This window comes from Balaenoptera ricei, chromosome 5 (assembly GCF_028023285.1).
Source record: "Balaenoptera ricei isolate mBalRic1 chromosome 5, mBalRic1.hap2, whole genome shotgun sequence".
Lineage (NCBI taxonomy): Eukaryota > Metazoa > Chordata > Mammalia > Artiodactyla > Balaenopteridae > Balaenoptera > Balaenoptera ricei.
The window spans coordinates 143306984-143329863 of NC_082643.1; the positions used below are offsets into that span (position 1 = coordinate 143306984).

The 22880-nt window shown below is 55.2% G+C and overlaps 1 protein-coding gene across 1 annotated transcript; it reads left to right on the top strand.

The window, feature by feature from the left end:
• Nucleotides 1-14788: 14788 nt before the first annotated feature.
• Nucleotides 14789-22415, top strand: SLC49A3 (solute carrier family 49 member 3). The gene is given in 12 exon segments (XM_059923859.1): nucleotides 14789-14921; nucleotides 16823-17400; nucleotides 17944-18250; nucleotides 18400-18476; nucleotides 19351-19627; nucleotides 19630-19690; nucleotides 19811-19931; nucleotides 20647-20799; nucleotides 21074-21119; nucleotides 21122-21215; nucleotides 21436-21545; nucleotides 22123-22415. Coding segments are annotated over 12 exon segments (2250 nt in total).
• Nucleotides 22416-22880: the final 465 nt, after the last annotated feature.

A 22880-nucleotide genomic window follows, 5' to 3' on the forward strand; every position in this document is an offset into this window, starting at 1 on the left:
CTGGGATCTCTTGCTGAGGATGCAGACCAGACATCTGGGCTGCCCGCCTGTTCTCCCAGGTGACCTCATTGGTGACAACACCCCAGACCTTGACCCTGAACTCTGGGCTCCGCTGTCCAGCTGCCTGGCCACATCTCTGCTGGGATATCTTTAGGGAACTCAGGTTCTGATGTCAGAAGGTCAACCCCTGGCCTTCCCACAGCCCCCATCGCAGGGCTCCTTTCTGCCTGCTGAGCCGAGGCACCAGGGTCCTTCCCTCCATGCTCACGTGGGCTGTCAGTAGACCCCTCAGAATCTGCCACAGCACCCCCCCCACCCCACCCCTGGCCCAAGGCCAAGCAACTCCCCCAGTTGGAGTATCACCTCAGGACTGGCCTTCTGCTTCTTTCCTTGGGCCCCAAATCTATTCTTAACATGAAATAGTAACTCTCATAACACATTAGCCAAGGAATGTCCCTCCTCTGCCCGAAACCGTCCAGGGGCCTCACTCAGAGCAAAAGCACAAGAGTGGAGGTCAAGGGGGCCCAAGGACACCTGGGATGATGGAAATGTGTGTTTTGTTGATGGTGGTGATAAGCTCCTGAGTGTGTACATGGGTCAGAACTCACTGAAGTGTACAGGTTACCTTGTGTGGCTATACCCCAATAGGGCAGAACAAAAAGAAGGAACCAGAAACCACGTCACAAGCAGTGAGAGGTGACCCCCCCCCCCATGCCCACGCCTCCCCTTTCCCCAGAGGGTGAGCGGCCCTCGCTCCTCTGCCTCTAGCCACCCCCTGGGGGCGCCCATACCCCACACCCGCTCGGGGCCTCCTCCCTGCCCCTCTCCTGACGGACCTGTCCCCTTCCCCTCTGGTGGGCCATTCCGGCGAGGCTGCCCATCTGAACAGCAGAACAGAACAAACAGGCTCTCTCGACCGAGGGCTTCTCTGCTCGTCTTTGTATACAGCGCGACTCCTCAGAAGTGCTGTCTACACTCGCCCGCCCCAATTTCCCTCCCTGTTTTATCTCTTAACCCTGCCCCAGCTCTGGCCTGGCCTCCACGGCCCTCCTGGACATGCCGGGCCCTCGCACCTCACGGCCACGGCTGAGCTGCTCCCAGGCCTGGGTGGTGCTCCCTGGCCGCCCACATGGCTCCTCCCACCCTCAGGCCTGTGCTCGGATATCTCCTGAGGCCTCCCTTGACCAATCTGGCAACAGACCCCAGCGCTTGACCACTTACCTTGTTGGCAAGACTCTCATCTCATGTATTGTTGGTGGGAACAGAGGGGAGATGGCCAGTATCCAGCAAAATGACACGGGCATTTATCCTTTGGCCCAGCAATCACCAAGTAGGAATTTATCCCTAAGATACACTGGCAAAAATGCAAAAGATCCATGAACAAGGCTACTAACTGGAACATAATTTGTAACAGAAAAAACTGGAACGGTCCACATGGCATCAGGTGCAAGTCCTTAATAAACCATTGACCCTCCACACAGGGGCTTGCAGCTGTAAAAGGAGCGCCAGACACCTGTACGTGCCGTCATGGGCTCGCCTGCAGGACTGTGTCCAGGGCACACCGTTAAGATGGGCAAGATGGAGAAAAGGGTCTTCAGCCTGCTACCGCATACCCAGAATGTGGGGTTACTATTATGCATTCCGCGTATCTGCCTGTGTTAGAAATCCATGTGGATTCCATGAAGGTGGTGCCAGGAGCAGGACTTATGTCTCTCTGGACCCCTCATAAAGCACAGAGGGGGACGCAGCAGCGCAGCAACAGTCAGGTGGCCAACACTGACCCCAAAGCTCCATGACAAGCAGGTGGCTACGGCCTCCGGCCTCCGCTGCCTGAGGTCAGCATGTGTGTGGAGGGTCTGAGCTCACCCTCCCACCGGAAGCAGCTAAACGCTGGACCACATCAGGCAGTGCAGGCTGTGACTCCCGAAAGAGAGGGACAAATGGAGTGAGCCAAGGACCAGAGGCCAAAGTGCTGGAGGCTGCAGAGCGAGGGGCCAGAGAGGAGGGCCTGTCCGGAGGGGCGCTCCAGAGCTGGGCGGAGGGTGCCGAGTCCAGGCGAGCCCGGATCGGGATGTGCATGGAGGAAGCTGCCCAGGGCTGCGTAGAAGCCCTGAGAGGCGCCAGGAGAGGCGTTCTGGGAGGTCACAGAGGGCTGGGCCTGTCCTGCCAGCCCAGGAGCCCTGGTGGCCAGGCACCAGGCCAGACGATCACCGCCTCAGCAGAAAGGCAGCCCCCGTCAGCCTGCAGAGGAATCGCATGGAAGGGACCAAGTGCGCCCAGGAGCCCCACCTCAGCCAGGACAAAGCATGATGCGGAGGCACTCGACAAGGACGGTGCCCCGCATCTGGGGTCCAGTCACACTCACAGGGTGAGGAGAGGAGGGACCTGTGACTCGCAGTGGGGGAGGAAGTCAGTCACTGAGGCAGACGCACTGCTGACACTAATGCCAGAACCGATAGAACAGGCGTTAAAACAGTTCCTGTAACTGTATCCCACGTGTTCAAAGGCCGGGAAGATGGCTGGGCACGCTTGGACGTGGATCAAGAAACAAACAAGGCCACAGGAAGCAAAGGCGCTGCACGGACTGCTGTGGCCAGGAGCCAGGAGCCAAATGCGGGCCACTAAGCATCAAAGAGAATAACAGCGGCAACAGGTTAAAATACACCAAATATGTTCAAGCCACAAATACATATGCTACTTAAAAACCCAACATGGTGTTGCTATAGGGCTCTGATGAACCAACTTGTGATTTTCAAACCTGGTAGATGATGGGAGAAAACCCATCATCCACCTGGCCTTGTATACAGACCGCATCGCAGGGTAACCAAAGACGTGATGAGGGTTCCGTTGTCTTTGTGAATATTCCAGCTAATACATGAAGAAGAAATACAGAGTTAATGGGCTTCCCTGGTGGTGCAGTGGTTAAGAATCCGCCTGCCAATGCAGGGGACATGGTTCGAGCCCTGGTCCAGGAAGATCCCACATGCCATGGAGCAACTAAGCCAGTGAGCCACAACTACTGAGCCCGCATGCTGCAACTACTGAGCCCGCGTGCTGCAACTACTGAAGCCCGTGAGCCTAGAGCCCGTGCTCTGCAACAAGAGAAGCCACCACAATGAGAAGCCCGCGCACAGCAAGGAAGAGTAGCCCCCGCTCGCCGCAACTAGAGAAAGCCCGCACATAGCAACAAAGACCCAACGCAGCCAAAAATAATATAAATAAATCTTTAAAAATACTACCATTTCACAGCCCTAATGGTAATGCCAACCCAAAAGGGAGGTGGTCAGACATGCATGCCTTCTGGTCAAAGGCCGCACCATAAAACCGAACCTGAATCCAAGTGCAGCCGATGCTCTGTGCTTCACCCCACACCATTCCCCGTGAGCGCCCTCAAGTGGCCAGCACAGTCTGTTCAGTCTCTGTCGCAGGTCTTCTCCAGCAAGGGGCGGGGGGGGGGGGGGGAAGCCCCCGTGACCACACACGCGAGGAAGAGGCGCTGCCTGGGTCAGCCCCCGACAGGGCTGGCAGCGGGGGAGCACCTCTGGAGCCACGTTTTGCATCCCTCCAGCACCGGGAGGAGTCAAGTGCCCTTCCTGCAAGCTGCCCTGTTAATGTGCCTCTGTGTCTGGTGTTTCCTCCCTGCCTGTGTCTCACTTCTCACTCTTTCCTGCTTCCTAAGGTCATCTCCCGAGAGCAGCTCCTGACCCAGGTCTTTATCTCAGGCACCCCGGCAGGAGGGAGGCAGCTCGGGAAGCTCGGAAGCTGCCGCATGACAGGCTCCGCTTCTTCCAAGAACAACTTGCGAGGGACTGAAAAGATACAGCGAGGGAAACTAGAGATGGAGAAGGAGGTGAGTGTAGACCAATGACTGATTTGTATCCTGAGTCAAACAAACTGAACTAAATTAAACACAACACACATGCATCAGTTGGAGCGACTGGCTGCAGCGATATTTGATGGTCAATTTTCCAGGTGTAACCATGGAATTATGGTTATCTTTATCTTATCCTTATCTCTCAGAGATAGATACTAAAATATCTAGGGATGGAAATGATATGGTGTCTGAGTAATTTCTCAGAATAATTTGGAGGAGTAGAGGTGGGGAGGAATCCGGAGAAAACAAGATTGGCCACAAGCTGATCATTACTGGAGCTGAGTGATATATTCATGTGTATTTATTATACAATTCTCTCTCCCTTTGTGTTTGTTTCAATTTTTCCATAATAAAAACTTTAGAAGTTGCAAGCACATTCACTGCTGGCCCTCTCTGCTCTTTTTCTGAAGTGCTCACCACCTTTGGGCACAGTACAGACTCTGTCTTCTTCACTCTCCTCTCTGGAAATCAGGCTCCCCTGGGAGGTGGGGATGCCTTCGTCAGTTTCTTCAGAGCTGTAGACCCTGCACCTGGAGTGGAGCCTGGCCCCGAGGCCTCGTCCACGTGCAGATGACAGCCAGAGGCTCAGGCTGGGGCAGTGGAGCAGGAAGGCAGGTGAACACTGAAGGGTGGTCAAGGGCTGGCCCGGCAGACAGATTTAACAGAAGAAAGGTGAGAGGACACAGAGGCAACAGTTGATGAGAGAGTAGCTGAAGTTTCAGATTTAAAGACTAACGTGACCCCGCAGATCCAGACACTAACGTAAAGATAAGAGCACGCTGAAACCCCTGAAGCCAGGGAAGGACCAGGGAGATCAGCCACCCACCAGCCTCCTCTGGCCAGAGTAGGCAGACACTGATGGGAGAACAGCACCTAGACCATCAGAAGACACCACGTTGGCAACAGCTGAAGCCTGACTCTGACCAGGTATTCAATCACAAAGAAAGTTTCAGACAATTTGAAAAAAAATTATTTCTTACAAATGACACTTTCTGACATCTCTGCAAGTAATATGGAATTAAACAATAAGACAGTTTTCTAAAAATTCTTGTTTGGAAAATTAGAAATACATTTAAAAATAACTTGTGAATTAGGTACAGAAACTAGTATGGAAAACTACAAGTCTCTGATGAAAGAAATCAAGAAGATCCCAACAAATGGAGAGATATTCCATGTATATGGATAGGGTGACTCAACATGGTCAAGATTTCAGTTCCTCCCAGCTGGATCTATTGATTCAGTGCAATCTCAGTCAAAATCCCAGCAAATTATTTTGTGGACATGGACAAACTGAATCTAAAGTTTATATGGAGAGGACTTCCCTGGTGGCACAGTGGTTAAGAATCTGCCTGCCAATGCAGGGGACACAGGTTCGAGCCCTGGTCCGGGAAGATCCCGCGTACCATGGAGCAACTAAGCCCGTTCGCCACAACTACTGAGCCTGCACTCTAGAGCCCGCGAGCCACAACTACTGAGCCCACGTGCCACAACTACTGAGCCTACGTGCCTAGAGCCTATGCTCTGCAACAAGAGAAGCCACCGCAATGAGAAGCCCGCACACCGCAACGAAGAGTAGCCCCCGGTCACCGCAACTAGAGATAGCCTGCACATGGCAACAAAGACCCTACGCCGCCAAAAATAAATAAATAATCATCTTAAAAAGAAAAATAGTTTATGTGGAGAGACAAAGGGTCCAGAACAGCCAACCTAGTATTGAAGGAGAAGAAAAAAGTTGGAGGACTGAGGTTACCCCACTTCCAGACTCACCGTAAAGTTACAGTGATCAAGTTAGTACAGTATTGGTGAAAACAGATAAATAGATCAATGGAAGAGAATAGAGAGCCTGGAAATAGAATCACACAGATTTGGTCAACTGATCTTCAACAAAGGAACAAAGGCAATTCTATGGAGAAAAGACAGTCTTTTCAACAAATGTTACTGGATCAAGTAGACACCCACATGCCAAAACACGTAACGTGTAAAGACACAGATTGTACAACTTTCACAAAAATTAACTAAAAAATGAATTATACACCTAAGTGTAAGACACAAAACTATAAAACCCGTAGAAGATAACATAGAAGAAAATACAAGTGACCGTGGGTTTGGTGGTGACTTCTTAGATACAGCACTGAAAGTGTAAGCCATGAAGGAAAAAAGTGGATAAGTTGGACTTCATTAAAATTAAAAACTTCTGCTCTGTGAAAGACACTGTTAAGAGAATGAAAAGAAGAGCCACAGACTGGGGGGAAATTTGCAAAACACATGTCTGTTATGCAAAATATGCAAAGGACTATTAAAACTCAACAATAAGAAAATAACCGAAGTTTAAAATGGGCAAAAGACCTCACCAAAGATGATTTACAGATGGCAAACAAGCACATGAAAAGATGGTCCACATCATATGTAATCAGCGAAATGCAAATCAAAGCAACATTTTGATACCACTACATACCTAATAGAATGGCCAAAATCCAGAACACTGACAACACCAAATCCTGTTGAGGATGTGGAGCAACAGGAACTCTCATCATTTCTGGTGGGAACGCAGAATGGTGCAGCCGCATTGGAATACAGTGTGGCAATTTCTTAGAAAACTAAGCGTTCTCTTACCATTAGAGCCAACAGCTGTGCTCCTTGGTATTTACCCAAAGGAGCTGAAAATGTATGTCCACACAGAAAATCACACATGAATGTTTATAGCAGTTTTATTCATAATTGTCAAAACTTGGAAGCAACAAAAATGTCCCTCAATAGGTGAATGGACAAACTGTGGTCTATCCAGACAATGGAATACTATTCAGCACTAAAAAGAAATGAGCTATCAAGCCATGAAAAGACATGGAGGAACCTTAAATGCATATTTCTAAGTGAAAGAAGCCAGTGGGAAAGGCTGCACACTGTATGATTCCAACTTTATGACATTCTGGAAAAGGCAAAACTATGGAGATAAAGAAAGGATGAGTGTTCACTAGGGGTCTGGGCGGGAGGGGCGTGCAGGTGGAGCACAGAGGATTTTTAGGGCAGGGAAACTGCTCTGTGTCATATACTGTAATGGTGATACATGTCATCATACATTTCTCAGACCCACAGAATGTACAACACCAAGAGTGAGCCCCATGTCAACCATGGACTTTAGTTAGTAACAGTGTATTGATACTGGTTCACAATTACAACAAATATACTGATGTTAATAGGGGACGTGGTGTGCGGGGGCTGGGGGAGAGGGGACATGTGGGAACTCTCTGTATTTTGTGACGAATTTTTCTGTAAACCTAAAACTGCTCTAAAAAGTACAGCGTTATTAATTAAAAAACAAATTACTAATAAATGTAATGAAAGAGTACAATACTTACATTCTGAAAACTATGAAACATTTTTGAAGAAAATTAAAGAAGACCTAAATGAATGGAAACACATCCATGTTCATGGATTGGAGACAATATTGTTAAAATATCAATATTCCAGGACTTCCCTGGTGGTCCAGTGGTTAAGAATCCGCCTCCCAATGCAGGGGATGAGGGTTCAATCCCTGGTAGGGGAACTAAGATCCCACATGCCATGGGGCAACTAAGCCTGTGCGCTCTGGAGCCCGCGCCACAAGTAGAGAGCCTGTGCACTGCAACTACCGAGCCTGTGTGCTCTGGAGCCTGCGAGCCTCAAATAGAGAGAAGCCCTTGTGTCACAACGAAAGATCCTGCATGCCCTAATGAAGATCCCGCGTGACGCAACTAAGACCCGATGCAGCGCCCCCCCCCCAAAAAAAGATATCAGTGTTCACCCAACTGATCTACAATCCATATCAAAACCCAGCTGGCTTCTTTGCAGAAATTGATAATGTGATCCCAAAATGTGTATGGAAATTCATGGGACTCAGAATAGCCAAAACAATCTAGGAAAAGAAGAACAGGGACTTCCCTGGTGGCTCAGAGGTTAAGAATCCGCCTGCTTATGCAGGGGACACGGGTTCGAGCCCTGGTCTGGGAAGATCCCACATGCCGCGGAGCAGCTAAGCCTGTGAGCCACAACTACTGAGCACGCATGCTGCAAGACTGAAGCCCGTGCGCCTAGAGCCCATGCTCCGCAACAAGAGAAGCCACAGCAATGAGAAGCCCGCGCACCGCAACAAAGAGTAGCCCCCGCTCGCCGCAACTAGAGAAAGCAACAAAGACCCAATGCAGCCAAAATATATATATATATATATATATAAATTAGAAAAGAAAAGAAGAACAAAGTTGGAGAACTCCCATTTCCTGATTTCAAAATTTATTATAAAGCTACAGTGAACAAGACAGTGTGGTACTGGCATAAGAACAGACATACAGATCAATGGATTAGAGTTGAGAGTCCAGAAATGAGCCCTCACATTTATGATCAACTGATTTTCAAGAACGATGCCAAGACAAGTCAATGGAGAAAGCATAGCATTTTCAAGAAATGGAAAACTGAATATTCATGTGCAAAAGAATGAAATTGGACTCCTACCACACACCGTATACAAAAATTAACTCAAATACACCAAAGGCATAAATGTAAGAGCTCAAACTTTTAGACTCTTAGAGGAAAACACAGGTATAAATCTTGGATTAGGCATTGTTTCTTAGACATGATACCACAGGTACAAGCAACAAAAGGAAAAATGGATAAACTGAATATCATCAAAACAAAAAACATACGTATTCAAAGGACGCCATCAAGAAAGTGAAGAGACAGCTCGAGGAATGGGAGTAAACTTTTGCAAATCATATATCTGATAAGAACTTCGTACCTAGAACACATAAAATATGTAAGAATACAAACAACACATAAACCCTTATAACTCAACAATAGAAAGACAAACAATCAAAAAATGAACAAATTGGGACTTCCCTGGTGGCGCAGTGGTTAAGAGTCCGCCTGCCAATGCAGGGGACACGGGTTCGATTCCTGGTCCAGGAAGATCCCACATGCTACAGAGCAACTAAGCCCGTGCACCACAACTACTGAGCCTGTGCTCTAGAGCCCGTGAGCCACAAATACTGAGCCCGTGTGCCACAACTACTGAAGCCCGTGCGCCTAGAGCCCGTGCTCTGCAACAAGAGAAGCCACCGCGATGAGAAGCCCGTGCATCGCAAGGAAGAGTAGCCCCCACTCGCCGCAGCTAGAGAAAGCCCACACGCAGCAACGAAGACCTAACACAGCCAAAAATAAATAAATAAATAAATTTTTAAAATGAACAAATTATCTGAATAGATATTTCTCTAAAGAAGATGCACAAATGGCCAATAAGCACATGAAAAGATGCTCAACATCATTAGCCATCAGGGAAATGCAAATCAAAACCACAAGATACCACTTCACACCCACTAGGATGGCTAGAATCAAAAAGACAGGCAAAAACAAATGTTGCCAAGGACGGAGATAAATTGGACTCCTCAGGCATTGTTGGTGGGAATGTAAAATGGTGCAGCTGCTTTGGAAGAGTCTGGCAGTTCCTCAGAAAAAATTAAATGTGAAGTTAGCATATGACCCAGCAGTTCCACACCTACAGACCCAAGAGAAACGAAAGCAAATGTCTGCCCCAAACTGGCATATAAATGTCCATAGCAGCATTATTGATAACAGCCCCAAGATGGAAATAACCCAGTGCCCATCAACTCATGAATGGATAAACAAAATGTGGTCCATCCATACAATGAAATATTATTTGGCAATAAAAAGAAAGGAAGTACTAACACATGCATAAACATGGATGAACCTTGAAAACGTTATGCTCAGTGAAAGAAGACAGTCACAAAAGACCACATATTATGATTCTACTTATATGAAATGTCTAGAATCGGCCAACTGAAGAGACAGAAGACAGATTAGTGACTGCCAGGGGCTGGAATGCTGAGGGGGACTGGGCTTCTTTCGGGGGTGAGAAAGTGCTCTAGAATTGATCATAGTGACGGCTGCATATATATGCAAATACACTCAAATCGATTGAATTTACACATTAAATGGGTGAATTATATGACATGAGAATTATATCTCAATAAAGCTGTTATTTAAAAAAGAGAATTACAAAGAAAAGTACAAAATATTTAGAACTGATGAAAATGAAAGTGCTACATGTTTATCTCCATGGTAAAAATAAAATTAGGTAACTCACAGCATAAATACACACAAAGATATACATAAATGACCATCTCACACAATACACGAAACAGATACCCATCTCAAAAACACATATATGAAAAATTAGATACCCTCTCGCACCATACATACAAAAAATGAGATATCAATTTCATATCATATACAAAATATTAGATATTCAACTTACAGCACACAGACAAATAGATACCTATTTCCAATGTATACCAGAAAATTTGGTAACTATCTCATACCATACACAAAATATCATGCCACACAGTAGACAGAAAAATGAGATTAATTTCAGCCATATAGAGAAAAAAAGCTAGACACCCACCTCACATTTTAAACAAATAAATTAGTCACTCATGTCACACACACACACACACACACACACACACACACACACCCCATACTTTTCCAGCTCAGAACACCATGCTAAAAGATTTATCACGCCATATCCACACATAGAAAATTAGACACCCATCTTTTTTTTTTTTTTTAGATTTTTTAAAAAATTATTTATTTATTTATTTATTTATGGCTGTGTTGGGTCTTCGTTTCTGTGCGAGGGCTTTCTCTAGTTGTGGCAAGCGGGGGCCACTCTTCATCGTGGTGCGCGGCCCTCTCACTATCGCGGCCTCTCTTGTTGCGGAGCACAGGCTCCAGACGCGCAGGCTCAGTAATTGTGGCTCACGGGCCTAGTTGCTCCGCAGCATGTGGGATCTTCCCAGACCAGGGCCCGAACCCGTGTCCCCTGCATTGGCAGGCAGATTCTCAACCACTGTGCCACCAGGGAAGCCCTAGACACCCATCTTGAAGTATTTTAAACAATAGATGCTGTTGGGAAGCAGTTCTCCATGAACATCTCACGTCTCTGTTTCCGCGAGGTCCAGGTTCTCAGAGCAAGGTCGTTTACAGCCAAATCAAGAAGGTTTGTCTCAGAGACATTCCAGGGCAGACAGGAATGTCCCCACTGGGAGAAGATTTGCTTACATTTCAGGGTAAAGGAAGGTTTCTCTCTCTGGAAGGCAGGATGGGGAGGTCCCCAGCAGTCCTGTATAAGATCAGAGTTTCCTAATTTCAGGGTTCCTCTGAAACACACCCCTCTGTGGGTGCGGGTGCCACCTGCATGCCCGTGGAGACGAGGTGGAGGAGCTGGTCAGGGGCATTGCCGCGGCTGCAAGGAACCAACACTCTTTGCCTCTGACCCGGGGGTCGCGATCCCACAGATGCACACGGGGGAGACTGTGCTGGGTCACCTTGTTAGCTGCAGAGAGAGCAGTCTCAGACCCTTCACGGTTTCTGACCTAACACACGCATTTTACACCAAAGAATGTGATGCCCATTTTTTCCGTTCAGGCAGAAAAATTAGGTAAACTTTCTACCCCATATATACACACAAAAGACAAAACCCATCTCACACCACACATACCTTACTAACCACTAGTCACACAGCCTTACATAACACACTGTGAACACACACTGGATACCCATCTCATAACAGACACACAAAATAGATGGACATCAGGCCATGCACGACGTTACATACCCACCTCCCTCTCTCCCTCCCTCTCTCTCCCCCTCCCCCTCTCCCCTCCCTCCCTCCCCCTCCCCTCTCCCCCTCCCCCTCTCTCTTTCTCCCCGCCCCAACAATACGACCTCACATCATGCATATACAAAAAGTTGTCCATCTTCTGTATACACACACACACACACACACAAGAAGCTCCTACTTCTTCAACAGGCTGAATGGTTCTGAAAAGTGTGGGTGGATGGGGCCACAGGTTCCCCGGTGGGAAGGGGCAGCAAGCTGGGTCCCAGATACTTGTTGCCAGGACCTTGGGGTGTATGTAAGCCCGTGCTGACCTTCCTCAGCTATGCTGGGGGAAGACAGAGGGGCAGACGTGGGTAGTGGGGAGCGGCCACCCTAAGGGCTTCTCTCTGGGAGAGCCAACTGCACACAGGCCAAGGTGGCCAGAGCGTTCCTTTGTTTAAGTAAATAGGCTCATGGTCCAGTGCAGGTTTGTCAAGTGTTTTCAGTGGACAGATTCCCTGCTCAGACTCGCACACGGATAAGGATGAAGTCACTGTCATTTTGATGCAGCCAGAGAATCCAGATACTGATTTGCTTACTCACTTCCCTGTCAGGGTGGTATTGGGGTGTGTGGCCTTCAGCAGCTGGGAACCGAGGGAAGCAGTAAAGGCTTAGACTCTGGGAGGGGACACTGTGCTTCGGGACCAGACAGTCTGGCCCGCTGTGCCCCAGGGGTGCGCTCTGGGGAAGTGGGCCCCCTCCGAGAACCTCCCAGGCAGGCCGGGGCTGGAGACGCAGGGGCTACGGATGGGGGCACAAGGCAGAAAGCTCACCAACCCCATACAGTCCCCTCTCAGCCACAACCGCATGCCGGCCCCATCCTGCTCCAGGGATTCCAGTGTGGACAGACTGATTCCTGCCCCCACGTAGCTGGGTATTCTCCTGAGGGGAGAAGATAAAAACCAAGTAAACACCAAACAAATGGGATGAGGCAACTCCTCTTGGAAGGTGAGCTTTCTTCCCTGATATTATCCTCAGCAAAGACGTGTTGCCTTTGCTCCAATCTTGGCAAAGAGACGCCCCTCAGTTGCCTAATCACGAGCAGGAGACAGTTTAAGGAGGACACATCAGCCTGAAAAAGCTTCAGTTAATGGTAGTGTGGGATGCTGATCGGAGTCTATATTTGGTTAAGAAAAAAGGAAAAAAAGAAATTGAAACACAGATTTAGTCATAATTGTGTGCGTTGTATGTTATTTTAAACAAGCTTTTAAAGATGATTTTCTAAAGTAAGATGCAAGGTGGTTTTTGTGCGGAGATCACTAAAGGGTATGTATCTCCAAGATGTGATGGTTCCAGAGATATGCACATGGATTCCAGGTGCAGAGAGACACTTGTGTAGATGCTGGTACAGCTTGAGTCAAAACCTGAACAGTGTAGATGCTTACGGTAAAGATAGTTGTCCAGAATTTAAACAAAACTCTTTCATTAAATGTGAGTACAAAAAGTCATTGTTTCCAAATGAATATACTTTCCCATTATGTAAGTTTTAAAAATTAAGCTTCTTATTTTGAGATAATTATAGGTTTAAATGCAGTTGTAAGAAATAATACCAAGATTCCTTGTACACTTTGCCCAGTTTCCCCCAAAAGTAACATCTTGCAAAACACAGATGTACTCTATCACAGCCATAACACAGTTGCTGATATAATCCACGGTCTTTTTAAGATTTCTCCAGTTTCACTTGCATTCACTGTGTGTGTATGTGTGTGTGTACCTGACACGAGTGTGTCATGTGTGTGGGTCTGTGTATCCATGCCACAGTCAAGATACAGACACATGTCCCTTGACGGCTTTTGCCCATTTTCTAATTGGACTTGTTGTTTTTTTTTTTTTTACTGTTGAGTTTTGAGGGCTCTTTATATACCCTGAATACCAGTCCTTTGTGGGGTACATGGTTTGCAAATGTTTTCTCCCAGTCTACGTCTATAATAACCCTTTGACAAGAGTTGTGTTACACCTACGGATGAATCTGAGGAGACTTGACATCTTTACTATGCTGGGTCCTCTGACCCGTGAAAATGGTATCTCTCTCCATCTTTTAGGTCTTTATTGGTTTCTTTCATTACTGTTGCATAATTTTTAGCATACAAGTCCTGTGTACACTTTGCTGTTTACACCTGAGTATTTAAATTTCTTTGACATAATTGTAAATGGTATGTGTCTTTAATTTTGGTTTCCACACGTTCAGAGTTGGTGTATAGAAATGTCATTGATTGTTCTGTGCTGCCTACTCCACGTAAGAGCCCTCTGGGTGGGGAGGGGGTCCCACAGCAGAGCAGGAGCACCAGAGAGGTGGAGAGGAAGGAGAGCCCAAGGCCAGCACCATGTCCACTTACGCCAGCCCCACACAGGGAGCTACACAGGTGACCTCAGCGGGAGTAATACTAGCGGAGTCATGGAGAGATGCCCAAGGTGGACCTCGGGGGAGGGAGGAAGCTGGGCAAGAGACTTCCTGCGCCCACAGGGGAGCTCTTGTGGAAGAGGAACAGGGTGGTACCTCCCTCCTCCCTGCCTTCCTGCGCACAGAAACCTACATCTCCTAGCTCTGCTCCAGCTGTTTTCTCAGCTGTAAACTGCAGATAATAACCAGGTGGGAGAGGCTGCCTGCCGCCTCCCTGGGCGAAGGTCCCGTGCTCTGGCACAGCCCTTTCCCCCGTAGGAGGACAGGTGGCCCCGCCCTCCTTCCTCTGCCAGGACCACCTCTGCCCGCTCTCCCGAGGTCCTGCCGCCCTACGGGGCTGAGTCTAATGACTAGTACGGATTCGAGGCGCTTTGCAAACTGACCCCAGCCTCCTCTTCCAGGCTGGCCTCCTGCTGCTCCTCGTGACTTGTTTGGACCTCAGGAATTGGCGGGGTTGTGGGGGGGGGCGGGGGGGGGGAAGGATCTTTCCACAACTCCTTTCAGGAAGTGCGGGCCTCCTGCGGGGCGGTGACTTCCCGGCGCCCTGTCCTGCACCCGCCGCGTGGGCGCCGCCACCGCAGGGACCACACAGAGGCCGCGCCTGCGAGGGGACCTTGTTCTTGTTTCTGCGGCTGACTTATGTCCCGGCCGACGGGGGAAGATCCAGCTTCTTAGTTCGTCCCTTTTCCGCCGGGCGGGGTGGTGACCCCTGCCCCTGGGGCGGGGACGGTTCGACCCCACCTCCGAGGGCGGTCCCAGCCCACGCGCGGCTCCAAACGCCGGCAGCCGGGGCGCGGCGGCGATGGCGGGGCAGGCGGCGGCCTGGCCTGGGGCCGCCGCGGCTCCCGCCCGGAGCGTGCTGGGCACCTACGCGCCCCGCTGGGTCTCCCTGCCGGTGCTCAGCCGGCTCAGCTGCTCCAACGCCACGGAACGGGGCTCGGGGCTCGGGGGGCTGGGGCGGGGGCGCGAGCCGAGGCCGGGACCCCGCTGAGCCCCACCTGTCGCGCCCCTCGCGCCCGCCAGTGTCCCGGTGCTCGCCGGGCGCCCGCCTCTCCGGAGAATAGTACAGTGAGAACCCGGGTGCGGCCGCTCTAGGACCGGCCCTCCGACCTCTCGGGATCTGCGGGACGGCGGGAGCGCGGGGCGGGGCCGCCGGCGACCTCAGGGTGGGACAGGGACGGAGAGCCCCTTCCCTGGCCGAGGCTGAGCAGGGAGAACGGGGCTTGTGTCTGCCCTCGCGGTGACTGCGCCTGGGTCCTGTGACCCTCGCTGGTTTGGAAAGGATCCCTCTCCTGCCACAGGAAGGGGTCCCTGTCCACAGCCAAGAAGGTCTCCTCCAGTGGTCCCCGCCTCCCTTCTGCAAAGCACAACCCCTGGCACAGGCCTTTGCATCTGGCTCTGGCTCTTGCCCTCCGCACCCCCTTACCTGTGCCCTGGACGCCCTCCTTGGGTTTCTGACTCAGTTCCAAGGTCCCTCACAGGAGGCCTCCCTTACCTGCCCAACCGTTCTCTTCATAGCTACCCAGCTGGGGTCTGCAGTGACCCGTCAGCTGTTCTAGAACTGTCCCCACTGCTGTCTGGGACTGTGTTCATCATCACAGCCCCCGAGACCAGAGAAGCAGGCAGTGAGAACCAGGTCTGCCAGTTCCAGGGACCCAGCTCTCCCTGCCTGCTTCTCCCCCAGACTCACCCCTGAGGCCCCAGTCGCTCTGCCCAGCCCATCACACGCTGCCTGCCGGGCTCAGCCGGTGGACCTCTCTCCTCCCTTCCAGCCCTGGGCCGGGCCACCCTCGTGTGCCCTGGGTGGGCATCTATCTGCACGCCCTTCCCAAAGCTGAGCCCACGTGGCCGCCTTCCCTGGGGATCAGGCTGCCGCGCTGCCCCCGCCGGTTCCCTGGGCTCCCCTCCCCTGTGCTGCCGCGTCTGCCGAAGGAACATCGCTTGGCCTCCCTCAGGATCCCAGGGACTGGTTGGGCAGCCTTGGGTGGCCACAATCACGTAATGCAGAGCTGCAGGTGGCAGCGGGACCCACAGCTCAGGGAGGTGCCAAGCGGCCGAGGGACAGTCAGAAGCAGAGACCGAGAGGAGGAGGGGCGTCAGGCGAGGCAGGAAGACACCGCCTCGGAGAGGTTCTCGGGCGGCAGCCCCTCTTGGATGTCATTCCAAACTTCTTGGGGCCTTTTCTCTCCTCTCCTTGCTGGCTAGCCCCATGCTGGGACAGGTGGCCTCTGCTGCCTGGGCCTGGGGTCTGCCGGGACTCCAGAAGCCTCTTTTCTCTGCAGGACTCACCACGTCCCTGTGTCTAGACGCTGTGAAGCCAGAACTGGGTTTGGGTGCATTGGTCTGAGAATGCAGAGCAGCGGTCTCCCCCAGCCCCCTGAGCTGCTGTGATGAGTATGGGGGTGGGCAGGCATTGGGCGGCCCTGAGAAGGTCCTTGGACACCGAGGCTGTCCCACTGCACTTGTCTTGTTCACAGGTCATTACGGAGCAAACAAGAATCGCACCCGGAATTGTCATGATCCCTGCGTGGTCACCACTGGGAGCAGGGACCATCAGGTGTGTCCCGGCCAAGTCCACGTGGCCCCTTGCTTATGCCCTTTGCAGCCAGATGAGCAGGGCCCTCGGGTTCTGAGGGGCAGTATGAAGGGCAGGTGGGGCTGTGCTTGGAGTGAGGTCTGGGTGGCCCCGGAGTGGGTCTGGGTGAGAGCCAGCGTGTGGGGCGGCCGCCAGCGTTCTCAAAGGACGTGCGGGGGCACCTGGCAGGCTGGGAACGGGTGGAAGGGAAATGTGCAGTGGGGGCAAACAGTTGTCCCCACGTCGCTGTGTGTGTTTTAGACCTGTCTCTGCCCCTCCGGCCACAAGCTCTGGGGATAAACGAGGATGGGGCGAGGCTGGCGAGGGATGAGCTTGGCTGCTCAGCAGGGCAGGTGTGGCGACCAGACACCAGGCTTTCTCGCCGCTGGATCAGGCCGGGCAGGAGGCCGCTGGATCAGGCCGGGCAGGAGGCCGCTGGATCAGGCCGGGCAGGAAGCCGCTGGATCAGGCCGGGCAGGAAGCCGCTGGATCAGGCCGGGCAGGAAGCCGCTGGAACAGGCCGGGCAGGAGGCCGCTGGATCAGGCCGGGCAGGGAGCCACTGGGTCAGGCCGGGCAGGGGGCCGCTGGATCAGGCCGGGCAGGGAGCCGCTGGATCAGGCCGGGCAGGAAGCCGCTGGATCAGGCCGGGCAGGGAGCCACTGGGTCAGGCCAGGCAGGGGGCCGCTGGATCAGGCCGGGCAGGGAGCCGCTGAATCAGGCCGGGCAGGGGGCCGCTGGGTCAGGCCGGGCAGGGAGCCGCTGGATCAGGCCGGGCAGGAAGCCGCTGGATCAGGCCGGGCAGGAAGCCGCTGGATCAGGCCGGGCAGGGAGCCACTGGGTCAGGCCGGGCAGGGGGCCGCTGGATCAGGCCGGGCAGGGGGCCGCTGGGTCAGGCCGGGCAGGGAGCCGCTGGATCAGGCCGGGCAGGAAGCCGCTGGGCCTGCGTGGAGCTCTCCCTAAACCTGGGAGATCTGCGCCCGGCTCTGTCCTGAAGAAAGGGAAGGAGAGGCAGCCGTCGCCTAAGCTCGGAGTCGTGTGAGGCTTTGTGGTCCGAGCTCTGTTTGGGTTAGGAAGCCTGGCTCTTGCAGCCTCCACTGTGGGGGGCGTGGCCCGGCGAGCTCCTGCGTTGCTGGGTCCCCCGAGGTGGAGTGCTCATGGGCTTGTTTTGCGACACCTTCATCTCAGGGCCAAGCCAGGCCTGCCTCCCCCTCCCTCCTGCAGAAAGCCCTTGTCCACCTGGCTGTCCCCCACAGGCACTGAGTGTCCGCTGAGTGGCCCCCAGTGTCCTCCTCTGCCTGGCCCATCTGGGCAAACTACGCATCCACGTGGCTGGGGGCGGGGTCCCCGAGTGCGGGCTCGAGAGCCATCACCCCCTCCCTAGATCCGGGTCCCCAGCCATTGCATGGTGGGTGGAGGTTGGGGTGCTGGAGGGGGTAGTCTGGGCTGGTGGGCAGCTCTTCTGACCCCAGCCCTGCAGACCATCCTATGTGCGTGGCTGAACTTTGTGGGTAGCGTGATCCGCTCCCAGCCCTGCATGATCACCAGCAGCCAGGACCCATTTGCTTTCCTCATGGGTGGGCAGAGCCTCTGTGCCCTCGCCCAGACCCTGGTCACCTCTCCAGCCAAGCTGGCCGCCTTGTGGTTTCCCGAGCGCCAGAGGGCCCCAGCCAACACGATCGGCACCGTGTGTGAGTCCCGGGGGTGAGGCCGACGTCCCCGCTGGCTTAGTGCGTGGCCCGGCACCTCTGCGCTCCCCGCTCTTGGAGGGTGGGGACTCCTCCTGGGGGCTGGGGACCAGCCTGCCACTCTGAGCTGACACATGTCCCCGTCCATTCAGCAAACCCCCTGGGCATCCTGGTGGCCAACCTGCTGTCTCCCACCCTGGTGAAGAAGGAGGAGGACATCCCCTTGATGGTGAGGGAGCTCAGGAGTGCACGCACGTGAGTGTGTGTGTGCGGTGTGTGTGCATGCATGCTCATGTGCATGTGTGTTTGTGTGCATGTGTGTGCACCCGTGTGTATGGTGTAGAGTGTGTCGGTGTGCATGAATGGCTACGTGTTTGCGTGTGTGTGTGTATGTTCATGGGCTGTGTGCTAGTGCGTGTGTGCACAAGTGCCGTAGTGGCGGGCTCGTGCATCCACACCTGTCTGTGTGAGTGTGCACTTGCCACCTTCTGCGGTCACACATGGGTCGCACTCCATGCACGTGGGGTCTCCTCATGTGCAAGTACTGGGCATCTTCCCAGCATCAGGCACAACTCCAGGGACCGGGATGTTTGGCGGTTTCCTTGGCGGGGAGGCAGCTCCGGAGGGGCGAGAGGCCGGCTGGAGCAGGAGGAGGCGTTTGTGGGGGGCAAGGGAGGGAGATGAGGGACCAGAAGACTCTGAGGTGGACGTGAGGCTGAGGGGTGGGGCCTGCAGCCAGAGGCCAGTGTGTCCGCTGAGCAAGGGGAGGGTGGCGGGAAGGGTCAGTGCAGGTGGCAAGCATTGGCGTGATGGACACCTGGGGGGGCGTCGGAGGGGAGAGTGACTCCATCTGGTCCAGAAAGACTCGGAGAGCCAAGGGTGTGCCCAGAGTGTCCAGGGAGAGAGCCAGGGCTTTGATCGGGTGGGGCAGTGGGGCAGGCTCAGGGCTGGGGGTTTGGAGGTGCGCCGAGGTGAGAGGGGCTTCCAGCTGGGCGAGTGTTGGGGTCGTTCACAGAGGTGGGAGGGGGGTTCCAGGTGGCCGCTGGATGGAGCTCCCGGAGAGGGCTGAGGCTGAGGCTGTCGCAGTCACCTTTGGGTTGCAGACATATCTTGAAAGCTGGGTTTCCAAACGCAACGAAGCAGAGCAGGCCCAGCACAACGCCGGGGCTTGCCGCCGTCCACCTGGGCACGACCTGCGGGGTAGCCGGCAAGGAGCCTGGAGCCGCGGGCACGAGGCACCCACGCGCGTGTGCACGCATGCCCGAGGGCCTGTGCCTGTGCCTGCACACACACGCGAGTGCGCTCGTGCGTACCCTCCCCGCAGCTGGGCACCTGCATCACCCCTGCTGCCCGCTGCGTGCGTCTGGGAGAGCACGCCCCCGCCCCGCCCCCCGCGGGGGCTGTCCACTCCACCTCGCGGGAGTTCCTAGCCGGCTGGAGCTGGTCAGCGCGGTGTGTGCTGGGGGAGGCCGGGAGGGGAGGGGGGCGGGGCTGCCCCGGGGCGCCTCTGGCTGCGCTGCTGGAGCTCCTGGACCGAGCAGCCCCTCCCCTTTATCTCGCAAGGAACGAGGCCTACGTCATCCTGGCCGTGTGCTGGGGGGGGGGGGGGGGGGGCAGCATTGGCATCTTCTCCAGCTTCTCATCCCTCCTGGAGCAGATCCTCTGCGTGAACGGCTACTCCAGCGTGGGTGCCAGCCCCGCCCTGGGGGCCCCGCGGCAGGACGGAGCTTTGGGGGCCTGTTACCCCACAGGCTCTCTTCCGCCGCTGCTCTCCCGCTGGTGGCCGTGGAATGGCCCATGACCTCCCCAGGCGCTGGGTTTCCATACCTGGACGGGGTGATGTGGGCGCTACTGAGATGCTGTGTGAAAATCTGTGTCTGCAGACAGTGGGGTGGTGGCCGTGGGGACGGGGTGCTGGCAGAGCCCAAGTGTGTTCCACTGGGGTTTCGTGTGGCGCTTCCCCCATGCCCCACCCACCCCAGCCCCGTGGGACCCGCTGATCGTGGAGATGCAGAGGAGAGGGCCTTGCTCCACTCATAGCACCTCTGGCCATGCCCTCCACTGTCTGCATCAGCCCTGGGTGTGGGGTTCGGGCCCCTCGTGTTCCCAGGTTTTCAGGGGTGATTGGCACTGAGGGGTGTCTGCAGTAGCCAGGCCCTTTCTCTAGCAATTGTTGAGTTCCTGGGTGGGGGTAACGCAGGGAAGTGGCACCTCCAGGGGAGGACACCTCTTCCCCCGGCCAACGGTGCAGCCGAGCCTTCCGTGTCGTCCTGCCTGGGCCTCAGGCTCCGTTCAGTGACCCTGCCGTGGGCCCCCCGGTGATGGCGTACATCCTAAGGATGAGGGCCTCCTCCTGGAGCCCAGATGAAAGTGCGCCCCCGCCTCCTCTCCTCCTCCAGGAATTTGCAGGCCTCTGCGGGGCTCTCTTCATTGCATTTGGGGTCTTGGGGGCGCTGGCTCTTGGCCTGTACGTGGACCGGACCAAGCATTTCACTGGAGCTGTCAAGATCGGCCTCTGCCTGACATCTCTGGTCTGCGTGGCCTTTGCCCTGGTGAGAGTCCTCTGAGCCAAGACCACCTTGCAGGAGTCAAAGTGGGGTGCCTCGGGGTGGGGGAGTTGGCAGGTCGGCCGTAACAGACATCCAGACCCACTCGGGCCCAGGCACTGCTCGTTGGGGTGGTCCCTGCGTGGGACAGGCTCCGTGGCCTCTCCGACCCTGGGCACTGCCCCGACCCCCCGGTGGAGGGCCTGGCTGGGTCTGGGCGTCTAGGGCTGTGGCACGTCTGACTCCCGCCCCATCCATCTGTGCGGCTCGCTGCCCCCAGGTGCCCCGGCTCGGGGGACAGACCATCTGCTCGCTGCTTGGGCTCTTTGCTTCTCAGCGGCGCCTGTCGCTATGGAGCTGGCTGTCGAGTGGTCCTTCCCTGTGGGCGAGGCTGCGGGCACGGGCCTGGTCCTCGTGCTGGGGTGAGTGCCCATTCCCCAACGCTTCCCTGGGGACCCGGAGACCCTCCCCTCACCCCACCCCAGGCCACACAGCAGGTGACCTGCGCGCCTGCCATGTGCTGGCCTGGGCTGGCCGCTGGGCCCATGGTGACCAGAGCAGTGCCCTGCCCTCGGGCTGACTACGGGTGCCGGGGCAGCAAGCAGTGCCCCGGGCAGGGCTGAGGGCCTCGTGGCTGTGCAGGCAGGCCGAGGGTGTGCTCACCATGGCGCTGCTGACCTCCCTGACCGTGCGCCGCGTGGAGCCGTCCTTCTCCACCTGCCGGGACGGCCAGGACCCGCTAGACCGGAAGGGTGAGGGCCACAGCCTGTGGGGCTCCGAGCGCGCAGGCCGGCAGGCCGGCAGGTCGGACCCCACCCAGCCCTGGGAATCTCCCCTCCATGGGCCTCTTGGCGACTTCCGCTGTCCTTGGTGGGCGGGTGCAGGGCACCCACGGCGGGGGTTGGGGGATCGGGGTGGGGTCAGAGGGCAACAGGCCGAACCTCAGGCTCAGCCTGGTGGGAGCAGCCCTGAGGCCCTTATGAGAGCTCAACCTCTAACCCCTACGTGACTGGTTTTGAAATGAGATCAAAGAGAGTCAGGAAGAGACAGAGAGTGAGAAAGACAAAGACAGAGACAGAGTGTGAGAGAGACGGGAGTGGGGTCGGCCACCAGAGAGATGGCGTGTTGCACGCCCACGTCCCCAGACCTGGTGCGGTGACCTTGGGGCTCATGGCTGTGAACCCACCTTTGGGGCCTCTTGGGGCTGGGACAGGATCTGTCTCCGGGGTCACTCTGAGGTCATGGTTAGTGGGGTCCGGGGTCCCCAGCACCCGGGTGGGCACTCCGGCACTTGGGGGGCCTCGGCAGAGCTGGGCCACGTCTCCCCAGTGTCCACGCTGCTGATGGCCGGCCTGTGCGTCCTCTTCAGCTGCCTCGTGGTACTCTTCCTCCACACCCCACACCGGCGCCTGCAGGCCGAGGCCGACGCCAGCCCCTCCATCCAGGAGGACGTGCACCCGGCAACCTCGGCAGCCACCCCCCGAGGCCCCGCCGCAGCCCCCCGTCCCCAGCAGCCCCTCCTGGGGCCGGTGCTCCTGGCTCTGCCTCCCTCCCCCTGGGAGTCCTCCGAGACGTCATGGGGCCCCTGCAGAGGACCAGAGGCCGGGGAGCAGTTGGTGTGATGAGGAAGAGGGCCTGGGGATGTGAAGGGGCGGCCAGGAGAGGCAGGCCCTGGTCCCCTCGGCTGCACCAGTCACACCTGAGGCCGGGATGGTGTCAGCATCCGGGGGGCCCGGGGTCCTGGAACACAGGCGGGCTGGCCCAGGGGACTCCCTGTGGATGTAGCAAGGAGAGCTGCTGCTGTGTAGACAAGAGGCCGCCGACCGGGCGGGGCGCTCCAGCGGCCAGGACAGACCCAGGGTGGCTGGGGCAGGGGCTGCGTGTGGGGAGGCTGGCCTGGCCTGGGGGCACGGGCTGAGGGGGCGCTGAGTGGGCTGGGGATTCTGAGGGCCCCAGCGTGGCCGAGTCTGGAGTGGACAGGTCTGGGGAAGGCCTTCCTTGAAGGAGCCTATCCCAGAGCCATGCTCAACCTCTGCAGACCCCTGAACGAGCAGCCCCCCAGCCTGGCGCTAGCACAGGTGGGGAGA